This window comes from Colossoma macropomum, unplaced genomic scaffold (assembly GCF_904425465.1).
Source record: "Colossoma macropomum unplaced genomic scaffold, Colossoma_macropomum, whole genome shotgun sequence".
Lineage (NCBI taxonomy): Eukaryota > Metazoa > Chordata > Actinopteri > Characiformes > Serrasalmidae > Colossoma > Colossoma macropomum.
The window spans coordinates 18,921,198-18,941,499 of NW_023494810.1; the positions used below are offsets into that span (position 1 = coordinate 18,921,198).

General features: G+C 39.0%; 1 protein-coding gene across 3 annotated transcripts in view; it reads right to left on the minus strand.

Annotated features, from left to right (window-relative positions):
• myh7ba (myosin, heavy chain 7B, cardiac muscle, beta a) overlaps positions 1-15,380 on the minus strand; it is a 46,281-nt gene extending 30,901 nt beyond the window's left edge. Inside the window, exons 1-15 of one of the 3 annotated variants that reach the window (XM_036560231.1) lie at positions 15,253-15,380; positions 14,825-14,954; positions 14,430-14,533; positions 14,202-14,345; positions 13,568-13,724; positions 12,125-12,152; positions 11,584-11,680; positions 10,777-10,797; positions 10,589-10,681; positions 2,156-2,219; positions 1,393-1,491; positions 1,194-1,297; positions 867-1,005; positions 553-671; positions 97-246 (exon numbers count right to left, since the gene is read on the minus strand). In XM_036560231.1, coding sequence (XP_036416124.1) covers positions 97-246; positions 553-671; positions 867-1,005; positions 1,194-1,297; positions 1,393-1,491; positions 2,156-2,219; positions 10,589-10,681; positions 10,777-10,797; positions 11,584-11,680; positions 12,125-12,152; positions 13,568-13,724; positions 14,202-14,345; positions 14,430-14,533; positions 14,825-14,924 — 1,419 coding nt within the window. In that variant the 5' untranslated portion in view covers positions 14,925-14,954; positions 15,253-15,380. Of the gene's footprint in view, positions 1-96; positions 247-552; positions 672-866; positions 1,058-1,193; positions 1,298-1,392; positions 1,492-2,155; positions 2,220-10,588; positions 10,682-10,776; positions 10,798-11,583; positions 11,681-12,124; positions 12,153-13,567; positions 13,725-14,201; positions 14,346-14,429; positions 14,534-14,824; positions 14,955-15,252 lie in introns of those variants that run through there. The other 2 variants (XM_036560232.1, XM_036560233.1) reach the window with 2 other exon arrangements.
• Positions 15,381-20,302: the final 4,922 nt, after the last annotated feature.

The following is a 20,302-nucleotide window of genomic DNA, read 5'->3' on the forward strand; positions in this document are numbered from 1 at the left end:
ACACACACACACACACACACACACACACACTTATAAGCACACACTACTACAGGCCAGTATTCAGCATTTAGTCTTGAGCAAAACCGAAGAACATACATCAAAGATTTCAAATCCGGCGATGTCCAGCACACCGATGAAAAACTGGCGGGGCAGGACAGTGTAAAGCGTCTTATTGATGCGTCCTACCAGCCATTTGAACATGCGGTCATAGGTGGCTTTGGCCAGAGCACCCACTGCATAGTTAACCTAACAGAGCCGCACACACACACACACACACACACACACGGAATGTACACATGGAGACTGCAGCTGCCATTGACATGGATGCTAACAGTTGCCTCGATACCAATTTAATCTTCCAGTTTGTGGTGTGCTTTCATCTCAGTACTCATTAGTAGTTTTAACCATAATTTAAATACTTTGATCACTGAGGATAATCTAAAACAGCTACTTCTAAATTTATATAGACATTTAATCTATTTCTGGTACATTTAAATATACCAGTGAAACTTAAATCACAGAATTGTGTGTTTTTGTTATTTCAGCCCATACCTGTTCTACATTTTGACCCTTCACAACATACTCGTTCCCCACTTTCACCCGTGGGTGCAGGAGGCCCTTAATGAGGTCCGCTGAGCTTACTCCCATTAAATAAGATGCTTTATCAGCACCTGGAAAAAAAAACACCACTTAGGGATCAGTGGGAGTTAAAGGTAATGACAATGCCCAAAATAGTACTGATATCCAGAATCCCAAAGAAATGTAGTAATGGGACTGATTTTTTTCTGCAGGACATGTGATAATTGTCAGGAAATCATTAAGCTTCGCAAAAGCCAGTGAAGGGTGGTGTTGTGTCAATTTTTTACTTTCAGTTCCGTCCGCCTCTGCTTGTTCCTCACGCTGTTTTTGCTTGAACTTCATGTTCCCGAAGTGCATGATGGCCCCCACAATTTTATAGCAGCCATACTTCTCCTCTTGACTGAAGCCAAGGATATCCATGGCATGCTGGGGGGGGAAAAGGACTCAGTGCTTCCTCTGCATAAGGACATGCTGTACACTGCTTAAAGAATGTCGAAGAATGCAGAAGATTTATAGAGGTCGGTAGATTTCAGATATCGAAACTCAAACAATACTTTGCTTATATTATATTGTATTATGTTATGTAGTTCACTTTATTAGCAACTTGGTCTCACATCAGTAGCCATGAACTCCTGAGCATCATCCAAATTCTCTACTGTGGTTACTCCTTGGGAGCAGAAATGATAATCATAGGGATTTGAAGAGACCAGAAGCATATCTGTAATGCAGAAAAAGAGAGATGATATTCAGGAAAAAGTTGTGATGGACCCGTATTGTGTCTGTGTGAATCTGAGCAATAGATGGATGTCAAACCTAGAAGTTCAGGCTTTTTCTGAGACATGATCTGGTAGTAGATGTGGTAGCTTCGCTCTCTGGGTTGCTGAAATATTACCCTGGATTTTTCCAGGAGGTCTAGAGGCACATGAAGTGGACAAAAATACCTCAGTATTGTTCTGTAAGGACAACAAAAACTAAACATTTGTTTCATTTTAATGGTTGAATAGAAAATACAGAATACAAATAATATCCAAGTCTTCTGTGGGATATAACCCCATTAAATCTAAAGAAAGAGGGTGAACAACTGTTTTGGTCAGCTTTTTTCAGAGAGGCGGGGGCAGGGTTCAGATGTTTATACTTGGAATAATTCCATAATTTGAACATTTCCCAGCAGCCTCTGAGTTGTGGCTATTCTGTTTACTCTTTATGGGCCAACCGTTCTAAAATATAGACCAGATTCAAAAACTGCTTTTTACAAGACAAGCTCAGAGCTACTGGTCTTAATGCCAGGTGTCTTTTATAAGTCTCTAACTTGTCTGGACAGTTAGCTATTTCACTCAGAAATAAATTCAACTGAGAGCATGCTAGATAGATCGCTGTCAGGAAGAAAACTTATTTGGGTTTTATGTGGCACTGTTGCCTGTGATTAGAGCTCTAAAATAAAAACACGTTTATTCTAATGATTTTAATTATGAAATGTATTGAATTTTACATAATATTATATAATAATAATTGTTGCAGCCTGAGTCTGGTCATAAAGATGGACTCTGAGGTGTTTGAATTAATTCACAAAACTCACAGATGTCGATATCTGCAGAAGCAAGTTTCCCCGTGGGGCCAAAATGGATCCTAATGAACTTTCCCTAAACAGAAATTAAAAGACAAAGACAAACGATTTCTATAGACCGCTCAAGACAGAAGCTATTTATATAATTAATAGGACACAGCAGCATTTGTCAAATAACTCACCCTATTTCTATAAAGAAAATAAATCAAACCCCTGTCTACTAGGGATGCAACAACTAATCAACACTATCGATAATGTCGACGACAAAAAAAAAACAAATTTTATCGATTAGACTCCAGTATTAATTAGATGACCATAAAGGGTTATGCACTACTCACATAGTCAAAAGTATAAAATGACAATGGCTCAAAATGGTGTTGGGATTTGTTTTATTTTCTTGTTTTCTATTCTTTTTCCTTGTTTTAGTTGTTAGTTATTGTTAAGCAGTGTTAATGCAAAAGTGGGGTTCTTTTGAGAAGCCAACTATGCTCTGTTTTCATGGTTTGAAGAATAACAGCACTAACCCTTTTTACGAAACTTCCTAAGGACAGGAACAGAATGCTGAGTTTACAACACTAAGGTATTTAAAACAGTCCTGGCAGCAAAGATGCATTTGAGAGACCTATGGCAAATGTTAGATAAATTATGTTTGAAGAAAAAGGAGAACTTGTGTAAGTATGGGGTTTCAGAGGAATCAGAATTGAGTTTGGAGCAATGTTTTATGGTTCTGAGCAAATGAGTGAAGAAAAGGGACCTCGAGGGGTGTGTTCAGATGTTTCAACAGCACATACAATGCGCTCAATACTCTATTGGTGTCCTCCAAGCTAAACTGCTTGAGAAAGAGAGAAATGAGTTGCTAAACCATGTTAAAACAAAGGAAAAGCAAGTGAACCCCTCCCTTGAGGAGGAGCAGTCTTAGTCCACGGTGAAGACAGATATGATCAAGCATGTCTTGATCTGACTCTTTTAGAAACAACTCCAGTAGTAGTCAAAGGAGAAAAGTCCAAGACAGACGGGAATGTTACAGTAACCACTAAGCATTAGCCTCTGAGTCCAGAGCAAATAGACTGCCTGGCACAAGAATTTAAACCTTGCCATCAGAATGAGCCTGGGGAGTCAGTACACTCAGCATGTCGCTGAAACATTTTAACTGCATGGGAGCTATTCTGATTGTGCTTCTATTAAAGATGTGAGGAGCAGTAAAATTGCTGAAGCTGCGACATTCTAAACTGAGGTGTTCCGAAGTCCACCAACATGTGGAAAGGACTCCAATGTGCGGCAGAATGTGTCTCATGGAACAGAAAGTCAGTAAAGCCATGGAACACATGATAATGCATGCCACTATAGCACTGAAATGGGTCCTTGCAAATCTAAAAAGAAGTTTGAGGCAAAGAGCAAAGTGAGTTTAGGGAAAACTCAGTCCAAGCGCAAAGTACAAAGTACCTCAGTTTTCTGATACCCCCTCAGAAGTGGATCGATTAAAATAATGATTGCTGCTATGAGAGTCTATTCAGTCACTTGAGCAGGACAATGGTTTGCATGTGAAAACTACCATGAATCATCGTAAACCATTTAATAACTTTAGTCATGGTTAAAAGGTTTACTCATTTAAGGCTGCTTTGAAGGACTCCAGTCAGCTCTGACCTTTGTCTGTGCACTGGGTTTTGGGCAACTTGAGGTGCCCTTAATTATTTTATGTTTTTTTGACTGCTTTTTATTTTGTAATTACTACCCAAAGATGGGGCATTTGGCTCTGCTCTGCTAGTTTTAATACATTTGCTTTCTCAAAAGAGTTTGGATCTCTAATCCTCGGAAATGATGACTGTGATGTCTAATTCTCAAGATGGGGTTGTTCGTTATATGTTACAAATTGGTCAAGTGAATCAGCTGTTTCCTTAACTGCTAGTGTTTGTGGTAAAACCATTGTAAGCAAATATCCTTAACAGTTGAGACTATGATCAGACAGAACTTGAGTCTGTTACAATATATAGTTATTTGGTTTTGTTTGAACATATATAGGTTCAGGCTAACATGAACCAACAGCTGGCTCACTGTCTTTGTAGTGAAGGCTCAAGATGAGTTTATTACAAAACTGCCAAGTTTAAGTTAACGAGTGATAACTTGTACAATTTCCCAATAATAACGTTAACATTAGCTCAGTCTAGATCGGATAATAGCACCAGCCTCACCATAGCTATTCTGGTTCAGAATAATGTATAACATAGCAGGGGGAAATTTGTCTTTTTGTAATAAGAGAGAATGATGTGCACAGTAACAACATCTCACACAGCTTCTATTTGTTAATTGGTTGAGTTTTTATTATATAATATTACATAATACATATGAGCTGAGATAAATAATGTAGATTAATTGGGATAATTGCTACTTTAAGGTTTTTGTAACAGTTAAATGGCAACTTCTCTTTGGTCAGATTACTAATCTTCAATAATGATGTTGGTAAATGATTGAATTACAAAAGTGATTTTGGTGATTATTGGTGTTAAATTATTAAATTATTTTTGTCACTGATGGCTCAGCAACAGGTCCACTGGTTTCTTCAAAGTTCTAATCGTCCAGACGCAACCTGATCTCAAGCAATGCAGCTGAAGTGATGGACATCTGGCTATGCTACACTGGAAGATCCATCCTTGTTGTCACCAAGATAGAAAGGACTAAAACATTATTATAAGCAGTTAAGATGACAAAGTGGAATGGTCTCTTATTCTATGTGCTGTGTTGGGTAGCGCTCCAAGTTTAAATTCACCTGTACCCAATGATAACAGAAATATCACATTTCAAATGCTGTTCACACTCAGATTTTGTTTCCAAAACAAAGTATTTGGATTCCTCATTCAATTAGTGTGTCTGCTGGTATAGCACAGACAAGACATGCAATTTCTGATGGTAATACATGTGCTCTGCAGCTCAAATTGAACATAAATCCTAAAGCATTTTGTGGGTTTATAGTAGTACAACTAAAATTTTAAGGGTAATAGTTATTGTCATGAAAATAAAACATTCATAGCAGAAGCAATAAGAGACCGCATTTATGATACAGGTCTATCGGTAAACTTAGTGATTAGTAAATAAATTTTGTTGTATCACTGCTCTTTGGGAACATGTTGGATTTGTGGATGTGTGGAAGTATAACCTTTTGTAAACTATTGGCTAATTTTAATGGTAAATGTTTACTGATGTATTTACTGTGATGAGACCCAAATTAGTCAAAAATACCAAATGTCATCTGATTAGTTAGCTTTCTTGCATGTCCCAAATATATGTATGTTGTAATAATTAAGTTGTGCTGGGCAAATTATGAGACAAGGTTAGCTTGTAAATTATATTGCTCAAGCTTTAAGCCCATACCCACTACGCTGCAGCCACCCAGAATTATAACACTGTAAAACAGAGCTGTTTTAGCACAGCAAAGGGACATGCATAGTAGGATCTAAGATACCTACGATGGTGAGAGTTAGATGAATTAAGTTGGTCAAATACTTGTTGAGGCCCAGGGTGTTCATATTTCCATGATGTTATGGTGTCATTCGTCACTGTTTTATGCAATCAAACAATTCCATCTTTTTGGTAATTTTAGTTCTGACTGTGGTTCATGGATTGAAGTGTAAATATCTATTTTTTGATGGAATATGAAGACGAGTAATCAGTTTTGTTATTAAGCAAACTTCAGTAGTCAATTTTGAATGCTTTGTTAAATGGGGGTAATTGTTGGGATTTGTTTCATGTTCTTGTTTTATGTTCTGTTTCTTTATTTTTTATTTATTGCTTAGCAGTGTTAATGCAGAAGCTGGTGAGTAACTGCTAAAACTGTAGTCAAAGGTTAAAAATAGCCTGCTGTTGTCTGCAATTTAGCTAGCAAAACTAGCTTAGCAAAACAAACATCTTTGCCTCAAGAGATTTCCTTTGCATAGCTAAATTATACTCATCCATTATCAGACTTGTTTGTGCGCTGATGCACACAGACCTGTTCATCTGCATGTATACGCAACACAACTTCAGCCAACAGTGTTTGTTTTGCTAAATTTTTTAAATTATGTAAAACACTAGTTATGAACATGAGTAGAGGATGACTGCCAAGGGCAGAACACACTCCTGTGTATGCAGCTTCAGACCGAGAGTATCATCCAGTGACTCACTGCAAGCTTCCTCAGGTACCTAGATCTTCTCACTCCGAGAGACCCTGGCAGTCATCTCCTGAGCACCAGGGGCAGTACCTACTAAGCAGATGACTTGTGCTTCTGCTGTCATGAGGAGTGCATCAGAGAAAGGCCATGACAAAGGGCAGGACAACTGATGTCAGGTCTAATGTCATTTCCACGTTGATGTGAAGTGCGGGGCACAGACCATGTGGCTGCTGCAGAGATGTCAACAATAGGAACCCCTTTCAAGGCAGCCCAAGATGTATAGACTCCCCTGATGGAGTGTCCAGTAGCAGGTGTAGGCAGCGGACAGTTGGCAGCTGCATAAGCCAGCTCAGTCACCTCCACCAGCCAGTGTGAAAGATCCTTTGAGAGTAGAGAGCCCCATTTAGTGTCCAAAAAGCATATTACCAGCTGCATCTTCCATACCTTTGCACTAGCAGAGATTTAGCACTTCAATGCCCGGACAGGACACAAGAGCTGTCTCCTGGGGTCTGACTGGTCAGTGTATGCCCTCAGGCTTAAGAACTGGTTAATAAACCCAGGAAGGAGAACTTTCGCTAAGAAAGCTGGGTTCGGCCTTAATATCACACAAATTCCACTTGCAGATGCCACACCTAACCTCCCAGCTGGGAGAGAAGATTCTCTACTTCCACTATAGAGGAGAGCATTTGCCCTGCCATGCTCATTCTGGGCTTATGCAGGCCACACTGAAAGGCGGCTGTAAACTCACACAGGCATGGAGAATTACTCCTGTGCTGTGCATTTGAAAAAGATGCCAGGGCATCCAGTCTGAGGCAGCTTTCACAGCATTGTATACCTATTTTGTTGATGTTGTTGCTGGAGTCCCGCAATAGAGAGGGAGATTGAGGCTCTGAAGTAAGATGATTGCCTCTTAGCCCTACTCTGGGAAGACACAGGCTGGCTTTTGGGGTGGCATGGCAGAGTATTAGAGATCGGCTATGGCTCACAACCCCAGTAATGAGTGCTTGTCAGGGGTGTCATGTACTGAGTATCTCTTAGAAGTACTCTAAGGCACTAGGTATTGCTGTGCATTGGACTACTTGTGTATCCCTCCGCATAGGAGAGAGTTCAAAATAAATATACAAAACAACATTGAGTTGAAGACTCCGGTTCTCCGTCTCCGTGTGCTACGTGTTCATAGTATAAGTTGATGAAATACTAAAAACACAACAACTTGGCGACGAGGAAAATGGAACTTCATGCCGTGGAAGGGCTGCAACGAGTGAAAATGACTCCTTTCTCCCTAACTTAAAGAGTGAAAACGCTGCTGTGTGGTTTCTCTCCATCGAGGCAAAAAATAAATAAAAGTGGCAGTGAAACGACGGGTCGTGAGTAAACCACCAGACTTAATTTTCTTTTTAAAATGCAGATGTGAGAGTTTGTACTTGAACTAGGCATTTGGAGACATGGAGATTAATAACTAACCGTGCGAGGGGAGCTGATAAAAGAAAAACGGAGCTACCAACCTAAAACACAGCGGGGAAGCACACAGAGCTAAAATGGCTGGGATTATAGGCAGTATTGGTCCCTTCGATGATAATGCTGAGCAGTGGAGTTCGTATCCCAAGCAGTTTGGCTACTTTGTTCAGGCAAATGGCATTGCAGAAGACAAAATCGTGCCGACGTTTTTGAGTGTATTGGGGCCAAAGACGTTCAATTTACTGTGCTCTCTAGTGCAACCGGACAAGCCAGGCAGTAAGACCTATGCAACAATCATCGCTACTCTGTCAGCTCATTTCTCACCGAAGCCCTTCGTCATTGCAGAATGTTTTAGATTCCACAAAAGGAACCAAGAGGATGGGGAGTCAATAGCGAAATTTGTGGCAGCATTAAAATGGCTGGCAAAGCACTGTGAATTCGATACCATACTAAATGACACCATTCGTGATAGGCTCGTATGTGGAGTGAGAAGCAAGTTTTTCCAGCTGCCAGTCGAATACTTGGGGTATATGATTGACTCTCAAGGCTTACACAAGGCTCCATCCAAGGTCAAGGCAATAATGAAGGCACCAGCGCCCCAGAACATAAGCCAGCTATGTTCTTACCTAGGGCTGCTGAATTATTATGGGAGGTTTATCCCAAACCTGGCATCCCTACTAAAACCACTGCATCAGCTGTTGTGTCAAGATAAAGCCTGGAAATGGACGGATCAGTGTGCACAGGCTTTTGCTCAAACAAAGACAGCTTTGCTGAAGTCTACAGTTGATTCGACACCGCCCACTACTCATCTGTCAACTCCAGTTTCGGGAACCATTCCTGCATCGGGTGAACTGGGGTTCTTGCTGTTCGTTTTCTAAAACATGCTGCAGTTGCAAATGTCATCAGGTGACTTTATAACAGTGCATCTCATTAGATGGTGAAAGAAAGAAAAAAAAACAAATGCACTTTTTTGTTTAAGAGGGGAGGAATATGTCATGTACTGAGTATCTCTTAGAAGAATTCTAAGGCACTAAGTATTGCTGTGCATCAGACTTCTTGTGTATCCCTCCACATAGGAGAGAGTTCAAAATAAATAAACAAAACAACATTGAGTTGAAGACAGCGCTTCTCCGTCTTCGCGTGCTATATGTGTTCATAGTATAAGTTGATGAAATACTAAAAGCACAACAAGGGGGTACGTGGAAGTTGTTGTGCTAAAAAAGTGGCATGGAACTCATGGGGTCTGTAGCCTAGATGACTTGAAATAGGAAGAGCACCACTCAAAAGCCTCCCTAGTCGCCAAAGACATGGCCCATAACTAAGAGCAGACAGCGAATCACAGCATTTAAGAGTTTGTCGGTCACTTTGTCAGTGTTAAGGCCTTGCAGAAAAGAATGGAGTGCCAAGAGCAAAAGGGAGAGAGAGTTAACAGTCCTTGCCACTCTGGTAGCTGTATTATGTGCTCTGGAAAAGAGCTCATCCATACATCTACATATTGCACTGGGTCAATGTGGGACAGGTTACATTGTTTCATCTGGCGGCACTCTCTTAGAAGTGTCACAAGCATCCATGGCTGACATTGAAGCTAGGCCATGCAAAGCGTCAGTTCCGCCAAGCTTGTTCCATTCCATTGTGAGCTTGAGTAAATCCACGCAACAAATTTGGCGGTAAAATCTGCAGAGCAGAAAAACTATCTGCTGCACGCATGACAAACGTACTTTTTGGGGGGCTTTAGTTGCTGGTGCATAGAGCGTGAGCTTTAAGGCAGGACAGCAGTTGTCACTGCTCAGGACAGAGTGCTGGCCTTGGAATGAAATCATGGCAGAAAGAGGCTCCGAGCTCCGGCTGTGAAAAACTGTTCAAAAATCTGTGTCCAGCGACCCTGTTAAAAGTACCTTTGCACGGCTAGTCCAGTGGCTAAGTTCTTTCCCCAGCACCGAGCTTGCACAAGGTGAGGGGTGAGCTGCAATACTTAGAGGTCCGAGCCTACATCGAGATGTTTCAGGTGTGGTCAGTTGAAGAGTTGAAGACAACAGCCCATAGAAGATGAAAATGTTTCATAGCTTTTGCATTATGAATGGTGTCACAGGGCTGCATGGTTGGTCTGATGGCAAGAAGAAAAAAGAGGAAGGTTGCACGGGATGATATAGCCCCGGTGACATCACGTGCAGGGGTCAAATGGTGACACATTTGGTATACATCTCTCTGTCTGAAGCTGCATATGCAGGGAAAAATACACAACTGTCAGGCAGATGATGCAAAACATACTTTTTTCTGTTTCTTGTGGAGGGTTGTTTTTGAAAAAGCTGACAACACACATAGTTTCATGTGGGATGAGCTTGTTTTAGGACACTGTGTGTTTGACATGAGTGATTTTGTGTGCCTAGTAATATCATATTTGACATGATGTGACTGAGCACACAAACTAATTCATGTATCTTTGCTTTATTGTTAGAGGAGAATTTTTTTGTAATGCTTGGATTGCCATTTAAGATCATGCGTGGTTCCTTCATTATTTATTCAGTTTTCACAATGAGAGAAATAGTGCACAAGATCTGTTGTCACACCTTTGATAAACTGATGGCCATTTTTTATTTAGACATACTACTAGCAGCACCTTTTCTTTTCCCAATTAAATGATTAATCAAAGCCATAATGAAATGATTAATTAGTTAGCTAGTTAGCTGCACCCCAGATTTCTACAAAGGAGATACATAATAAAACCTACACCTCTACAGAGACGATAAATAAAAAAACCTACATTTCTACAGAAACAATAATTCAAAAAACTGAAGTTCTACAGATCATGTACAACTAATTAGGTGCACAACTGTGAAATACTTACAAAGCGTGATGAATTATCATTCCTGAGTGTTTTAGCATTACCAAATGCCTCCATTGCAGGATTAGCTTCAATAATCTGATCCTCTAGTGTACCCTGTCAATAAGAAACAGAAAAAGGTTTGTTGGTCATTTTTGTGTGCATGCATGTTTGTTTTTATTCATCTGTTTTGATGGATCTTTTCTACTTACCCCAGTTTTAGTAGCAGAGCCCTTGATAGAAGCGTAATACAAAGAAGAAAGGATGATTGTTAATGTGAACATCTTGACAGTTCTTTTCTTGTCTTGTACAACACAGTTGTTCTTGTTACCTTAAATCATGCACTCTGAATTTTTCTAGGACTGTATGTTAAGTTTAAATGTTGTTATCAGTGTGAGAGACACATACACTTGAGAGCATACAGAAAAGTTTATAATAATGGTCCTTGATTTGAACTTTCTCTGTAAGTTAGCACTACTGTTTCACGTATTAAGTCACTTGGACTGAAGAAGTGTCAGGGATAATGGGGAGAGAAAAGAGATAAAAATGAAATCAAGAACATCAAAATGTCAACCAAGAAATCCTGAAACAAAGAAGTAAAGATTTTGGGTTGTTAATCACATCATTAAATTACAAAAAAATGGGAGAAAAAGAGATGCAAGAGTGAATGAGAGACAGATGAAAAAATAATGGAAAGAGTGTAACAGCTGTAACAAATGGATGAAAGAAAATCCAGAAAACAGTGGAGTAATGCTTTGACTTAAGCTGATGTTGCAGCTTTACATTGGACTACAATACCTTTGTATTTCTATAATAACTATACAGTTACTATGTCAATAGAATAGCAAAGGACATGGTCAGTTTATGAAATAGATCCTAGTTTAACGTTTCAGGGTAGGGGATATAATGCTGTTTAATAATGAAAGAACAAATATCTGCAGAAGAAAAATAAATAAAAAGGGTTGGTTGACATAGTGGAGGGAAAAGACAGCAAAAAAGGGAAGAATTTTTGGTCTTACTCCTTTTTTAGCCGCTGCCTCGCCCAGGGCTGCAACTATGGCAAAATACTGAATTACACGTTTCGTGTTGACAGTTTTCCCAGCACCGGATTCTCCGCTGACAATGGAGGAAATGAAGTGAGCACAAAATGTTTAACAAGATCAGCAGCAGTGCTCCATCAGGTCTATTCAAGCTTCAAGCTATTTTGCAAATAATGTACTAGGAAATATTTCTGAAACATTGAAAAAAAAATTAAAAGAACAATTGTTGCTGTTTCTCAACAGCAGAAAAGTTCTCAGACCCTTCTCTGTCATTTATAGTGATTTTTTGCTTTTAAGTCATTTAGAAAAGCGATTTGTTCTGATTGATTTCATTTTTGGAGTAAGTTAATCTGTTTTACAAGCTAATCGAACTTGTGTGGCCTCAATGCAAGTCAAAGCAACCTTTTTGGAAAGTAGATTTATTTAGTATTTAGCAAAAAGTCCAAAGCTGTGAGTGTTCTGATGCTGTTGTATTGACTAATGAGAGTAGGGAGTGTGAAGGTGTAAAGTTAAGACTTACGTGATCAACATGGACTGATTTTCTCTATCTGTAAAGATAAATCATAAAACAGCTCAACCTATTTTTGCACTGTACATTTTTTTCTTCAGTAACATCAACATTTTGATGGAAATGTATACTGAGGTGAGCAAGCAAGTTAAGAATAATAAAAATGTTTCATGTTGTGTTTAAATGCCTTTTTTATTGTGACAAGACTTCACTTAGGGCTTGGGGGTCTTGGATTTACATGAAACGATTCTAAGAAAAACTTAAATTCAATTAATACAACCATGAAAAATTACAAAGCTGTGCTCTAAATAGTGTCATATTTATGAATTAAAAAAATGTCCCAGCAACATGTAAACCACATTTTAACTGATAAGTTTAACTGCTTACAGAATGACAGAGCTCAACTTTTTAACTGGATATGAATACAATCATGAAGTCTGTGTTCTTTTCTGACAGGTAATGCATTCTTTTGTTTCTTATTTTTAGAGATGTATTGCATAACTGTTCTGAATCTGTTGCAGAGGCTGGCCTTAAAAATAAAGGCCATGAGGATGCATAAAATTAACAAAGACATTAACATCATCATCTGATCTTTCTGGAATGAGTACTAGCCACCAATTTCCAGCTGATGCTGGAATCACTGATGTTTTCAGAATCTCAGTAATGTAAATGCATCATTCTCCGATATTTTTACAATTTTGAATTTCTTTCCTGCAGCTGAAATGTAGGAGATCATTTTCATGCAAGACAGGATAGTTGCTGCATTTGGAAATCCAGTGTTTCTCTGGATACTGTTATACTAGTGCTTTATATTGTGCTCATTATTCAGAAATTTATTTATTTAGTAATTATTTAGTAATTTATGTTTTGTTAATGAGACATAGCTGGTCTTATTGAGGAAATTACAGAAATAGGAATAGTCCTCAACATTTTTTTGTTGTGATTTTTAGATGTGAAACCAAATTAAACTCATGGTGTAGCTTCAAATATTGCTTGCAGAAATTAATAATTTGTATCTTTCACAAAAATGTAAGAATACTACATAAAACTTACATTTTGCAAAAATAACTTTGAAAACTGACTCTAACAATAAACAAAAAAGGGAAATTCTTAAAAAAAATAAGCTGATGTGGGAGTTTATTAAGATGAAACTAATCGATTAAAATCAAGTGTTATTCTTAGGGTTATACGTATACCAGTTATATTTCTGCTCAGTCAGTCATTCTGCACACAGTAAAACTCAATAATAAGATGTGATTTAGAACTTTATAAATTCATATCTAGAAAACGATTTCAAACCTAGTTTTGAAATTTTTTCAGAAAAATCCATGATGTGACCTACCAGTTTCTAGGTGAGATGGTGTGAAATAACTTAAAACATGCAGAGTGTGGCATTACTGAGGTATGTGTTTAAAGCTGATAAAGTCTTAAGTTTAGAACCGTGATGTCACTTACTGCGCAGCATGTCATTGTAGGCATTGTCTGCGATGGAGTAGATATGGGGCGGGGCCTCGGAGCGTCGCTTTCCTTTATAGGCAGCAACCACAGGGGCCGTGTAGACAGGCAGCCATTTATATGGATTTACAGTAACACAGAAAAGCCCAGAGTACGTCTGCAGACACACATAAAATACAATTCATACTTTAACCCCTTACATGGCTAGGGCCCAAAGTTTTATTACACACTTCTGTAACCTAAGAAAAGCTCAACCAGTTTGCATTAAAGTCCCTGCAGTTACTGAATAATAAGCCTTAGTATGTCATAGGCCTGGGATTTTAAGGGGATAAGCAACATCACAAAATCACTGACTTTCACAATCAGCAACTGAAACACACCTCTATGTTTTTTAATCTTCATATTTACATAAAATGTATGTATACTTGACATAATGACGCAGAAGGGCTTAGATGTGTCTTTACGAAATACACTTATTTGGGTCATGTGGTAATTGGCAGCTTAAGTGCTAAATGTCTGAACACGGTAGTGAAACTCTATGAATAGCTAGGTTCCATGTTGTTAGTGTGCTGCTGTGGTTATTTGTGGATTCGCAGATTAGTCAGAAAGGGCAGGCGTTTGCTTTAGGACTGACATAGATCATCCAGCTGCTGTAGCGCTGCCGCAGGTTATACAGCACCGATGCTTCATTCAGGTGGGTCAGCATGGCCATGTCTTCAATCATGTCAAACTTTGGAGGATTCATCTGCTGAATGTCACCCTCCTTCACTGTCAGAGACTGGGCAGTAAAGCAGAGTATTCAGAGAGACGTTCTAATGTCCAGCCATGTGATAACACAAACAAACAGAACTGAAGTGCTTACTTTTCCATCTTTGGTTTCAACAATGACTTTGTCTCCATTGATCTCTTGTATCTCCACATCAATGTAAGCTTCTTTTTCATCTGGAATCCACACACGTTTTTTCCCTGAATGGTACAGAGCAGTTTTCAACGTTTGCTCTCACTGGCAACTTTATTTCACTTAAGGACAGCCTGGCTGTTGACACACAGCATTTTAGAGTTTACAAAAAAACAAAAACTTAATCATTTTGTTGGGACAAACTGATTGCATGTAAACCTGGGTTATAGCAGTTAAAAAATCCCAAAGGGAAGTATCCAAGTCAGGAAAAAAACAACAAAAAAAATAATTAATCTATATAAATATAGATTAATTTGATACAGCAAGCATACAAGTTTGTAACTTAAAAAATTAAATACCATCAAATGGTTGGGTTTGCGCAGCCAGGATCTCCAGGTCTGATTTTCGGAGAAAAGGTGCCGCCTCTCCAAACTCCTTCATATCCAACATGTGGGACATGGTAGCTCCGAAATAACACTTCGGTGATACCTTCAGATGAAATGAATCATAGATTAAAAAAACACACAAACAAACAAAGTGTAAAAAAAGACAAAAGATTCAAGAATTCAATATTTGATGTTTCAAAAAATATAACTATGTTGTTCACAAAAAGGTGAAAACAGAGATGTCCAGTGTACTGTCAATGCAAAACAAGATTAGTTGATTAAATGAAATGCCCCTTATTTGGTCCAGGATGCGAAATATGTCCTTCTTAGAAACTATTTAATTTTTATTGAGAAAGCATTAAGTGCATTCTCTAATCAAAAATGTAGAGTTGGTAACTAACCGGTTTAATCAGTTTGGCTGGAGTGGTCGCAGTGAGGTGGAGCCTTTTATTGAGCCCAGCAAGGTCAGGATGAGTGCAGGGAGGTTAGAAATGATCCGGCCCACAACACGCTAAACGCAAAAGGCAAGCTGCACTTTTAGCTTTGCTTAAAGCCAAGCTGCTGCTTTTTATATCAGCATTATACACTGCAGGCTAAGTGGCTGGGAGGAGACAGAGTATTGCCGTGAAAAGGATGCAGGTTTAACTGCTGTCAAGTTCATAAATATTGAATGATTTATGTGCAATATCACACACATGGAAAAAAATTGACGTTTTGATGTTTCTGATACAAATGATTACTATGAATTTGTACTCCAAACGCAATAATCTTTGGAATGTTTTGTAAGAGAATTAGTTTATCTTTCAACACAGTTCCTAAAGATTAATTGGTGCTATTCTAAGGCTTTGGTAAATCCCCCCTTGGTCCCTCTTGAATACAGATTCTCTCAGCGGTGACAAGTAACACATTGACCAGTGGCTTTAACATCCTTCCAAGAACTCGTCAACAATTCTCTTCTCAACATACAGTAGAGTATTAAGTGAACATAATGGCCATGTGCTCACTCTTCTCCCTTACTCTAATTGCTTGTTTGCGGAATCCTTTGTTGTAAACGCCAGAGGAGGAAGGCCTGCCATTGTGTGTGTGGCCATGCTACTTGCAACTCTAGACAAAATTATTTAAGGGTCCTTTGAGCTTGACATTAAATATCTAACCTAAAAATACATCATAATATAAGCCAAGGCATATTATCCTTAATGAGTGTAGTCTATATGTAGTCTACATAAAGGGAGTTTTTTGGGCCATGAATATTCTAAAAATATTTAGCAATAACACTAACAGCATAAATTTGAGTGAACGCATTTCATCTCCCAAAACTCAGATGTTCAGATGCAATTTAATGACATCTGAAATTGCTATTAACTTATTTGGCTTGGGATTTGGCTTGGGATTTACAGCAGACGTGAATTGCTGATGTATGAAATGACAGGTGCTATGGTGAACTTTCCAGATAAAGCGCTAAAATAACAGGCCTATATTCAGCTTACTATTAACGCAGCTGCATTTCTACTGTGGTGTCAGGCAGTACTTGAGTGTGTGTGGAATGGCCTCTTTTTACACACTGGCCCCACAGGGTTTAACCTTGAGCACTGTGTCCTTGTATGTGGAAAGGGGGTAAAGCATGTGTCCCAATATAGACAAAAATATCCCCCAGCTTATTGCCAGTGGCCAGCACTGCTGCAGAACTCTGACTCTATTGTTAAAGCCCTGGAGCACTGGGACGTTAATCATACTGTTACACAACAAGCTGATGATGACAGAGTTACCTCAAAATGCTAATCAAAACGGGAATGTCACAAACAGATATTTTAGACCTGGGAGTTAACAAATTCATTGACACATCACTATCACAAACCAAGAAACAGGAGTATAATGTGATACATAGACAGGTTACAGCTGTTAATGTGGTTACTGTGTCAAGTGTAAACAATACTTAAGGACCATTTAGCAGAGTAAACACAAATGCTGAAACTGATCTTTGTTGATGGTGCTGCTGCAGTTATCTCTTGGCAGGAGCTGAAGTGTTACATTGATGACTGAACCTTACTTGAGCTTTGGTTAGATATAGTTGGATGGTTCAGAGCTATTCTGGGACCAATGACACTTCAGTAGGGCGGCGACTGGGTTATGTAGAGTCCCACTTGCAGTTAAAAAGTCAGCACGGTGATAAAACTTGAGGTATGCTGAAATCCAGGGCTGTAGGTCAGGTGTGAAGTCACACATGCAGTATACTTTCGGTACAAGACAAATGTTTCATATTAAAACAGCTTAATCATTCTGTTTTAAAATCTAAAACAGTAGTCTCACTTTGAATAAGATGGAGATCTGTGTGAGATCAGCCAGATGAAACTGGGGGATTCTTGGAATCAAGTTGGGATTGCAGCTGGGTCACAGTTGTTTTAGATCATCATGCAGTAAATGCCAGTCGGCTTAGACAGTGAAGTTCAGGAAGGCTGAAATTTACAATCAGACACACACACACCTACACACACACACAGAACCAGGTAGGCCATCATATATACTCAACTAGAAAATTAAGATTTGATAATTCACATAAATTTGATGCCCTCATGGTGGTAATAAGAAACAATGACACAGCATTCCCATGTTTCCCAGTGCACTTTGTCTTCATTGTCCACTAATCTCCAAGTGATGAAAAACCTTGCAGCAACTGTTGGGGCTCATCACAAAGCATCTAGCCTGTTTGAAAGGGGATGTGGAAGCATGCTGGACTGATGCCAACTAATGCCTGGACTGTTCCATAATCTCACTCAGTGATTCCAACAGAGCCCAGTACAAACAAACACAATACATTCATAGACACAGGGACTGGAGCATGAGGAGCCGATCAGTTGTTCAGCAAGTGGAAGCAGACAATAGGCCATGTTTCGTTAAGTCACAGCCTTTGGCCATGTGCTTGGTGTAGTGTTGCCTTCAGCTGTCTTTCTATTTACAGCCTGTTGAGGCATAGCTTCTGTTATCTCCACCACTGTGTGGCTTTATCTAAACCACTGCAGACAGGCAGTCGCAGGCCAGGATAGCAGAATGATCCCTGCTTTAGTCACATGGCCGCCAATCCACTTCACATTCCCGGCATCCTCCAGCAGCTTCAGCCACTCTGAATGATGTAGGGGAGATCGGGGTTTAAGTAATTCAAGTCTTAATTTATTACTTCTTTGTTATCCAGTCTCTATTCTGGTCATTATAGTTTCACCCAGGAATTTGAGGCGAGTCTTGAGCCTATTACGGCTGTAAATAGTTGATGAGTAGGAAACATTCCTTCAGAGGGCCATCTACTAACCATTTGTTGTGGTGCAAATGCACTTAAATAACTAAAATAATAAAATAATATGTGACTTTTGGTAGTTCTTATTGCATCCATTTTCCTGACAGTGATTTTCCAAACTGTTTATCTTTTAGCAGCTGGCACTCACACTCTGAGTGGATCTGTGTATTAGTGCCCCTGCAATTCAGATTAGCCAGTTTGCAGTTGATTTCATTTCATTGACTGGTCTTCGCAAAATAGTGCAAAACTGCAGCCTGGTGCACTTTCAGCACATGCTAAAGGTTTTGCATGCTCCTTAGTAAACACATAATAGTCAGAACTTGTTCCCTCCAAGCCTATACATTCCTTTCCTTTATTTTTCTTTCTTTTTTATTTGCTTTGCATAAACAAATTCTCCAATGGGTCATTTAAACAAGCATTTTGACATAAAACTAGCATTTGCCCCATACAAGAAAAGTGAAAGGTTTAACTCCCTGTCCACTCAGGAATACCACTGCTATACCAGTAAGAGTCTACAGGCAAAACTCCTAAGTTGCCATTCAGTTTGACTCAGTACAACACATACTGTGCAGGATGAAACATCCTTGTGTGTCTGCACACATTTAATTATGCCTGTAAAGCAGATGATGAAAGGACAGGTGGGCCTGTCCCCTATATATAACCTCTTGTTACCAGCATCTTCCCTCCATTATAATGCGCTTCACCTTCTCTGCTAATCTAGTTATGTAGTTAGCCCAGTCCTTTCAGGAACAACATAGAATAGCTTACTGTTTAAATAGGCAAGACCACTTGTTGGTGAGTCATTTTCCTCTAGAGCACTGTTTGAGGAATTTTGCAGCTTCTAAGTTTCTATAATTAAGTTGGCTTGAAAAAGCCAATTTATTGTCTTCGTAATCTTCTTTTTCTTATTATTCTATAGTCAAAAAACTAAATGCTACTCCTCCCACAGTTTTTGAACACTTGGCAGAATCCTAGGATCTATACCCGATTAGATTGCTTGTGCTTTTCTAAGCGATACGATGTACTGTTTCCCATAGGAAATGAATGGGCGGAATGTTCGGGAAATTCAAACTAACTGCCACAAGTGATGTCATAATGGACATCTCTCACACAGAAACTCATACACAGTACACACAGACACGCTTACAGCCTAATGCACAGCAATAACAGCACAAATAATGAATTTAAGGTGGGGTTGCTTTTAAGGAAGCACTGAATTTAAGGTAAAACTGCATTTAAGGTGGAATTGCACTTACATAGCACTGAATTTAAGACGGAACTGCATGTAAGTTTGTACCGAATTTAAGGTGGCACAGAATTTAAAGTGGAAGTCTCTTTAAGGTAACACAAAAATTAAGGTGGCACAGAATTTAAGGTGGAACTGCAATTAACATAGCACTAAATTTAAGGTGGGACTGCAATTAACATAGCACTAAATTTAAGGTGACACAGAATTTAAGGTGGGACTTCATTTAAGGTAGCATGAAAATTAAGGTGGCACAGAATTTAAGGTGGAACTTCTTTTAAGGTGGCACAGGATTTAAGGTAGCACTCAATTACCCATTGACTGAGAAAGTCGTAGGACACAGGTAAGATCTGAACCAGTCTAGGGCTGTCCCATGCAACCCGTGTGCTCAAGGCATTTAGTAAGAATGTTTTGATCAACAGTGTCGAAGGCGGCACTGAGGTCTAAACAGCAAACAGCACTGTTATCAGTCCACAGCAAATATTAAATTATTTGTCACTTTTAAATCAGGTGGACCTTGTGCTATAAAGGGTTTTAAAACCAGACTAAAAAGTTTCGAAAATACAATTCTTATTTAAATGGGACCACAGCAGTGAAAGAACTATTTTTCCATAGCTTTCAAGAGAAGATGTAATTTTGTAATTGGACGAAAGTTATTGAGGATTGTTACATTAAGATTATTATTATTTTATTTTTTTTTATGGGGGAAAGGGCTGAATTAATGCACATTTAAAGTAAGTAGGAACAGTACCAGAATTTAAGCAGGCATTTATACTAGATGAAATACAAGGGCCTACTATATAAATTGTCTCATGCGGATGACATCGCACAGTGATGTAGAAGGCTTCATATGGGCTACAATGTTTTTTAAGCAAGAAAGGGAAATGGGTTCGAATTGCCTTAAAGGTGCAGCATGCTC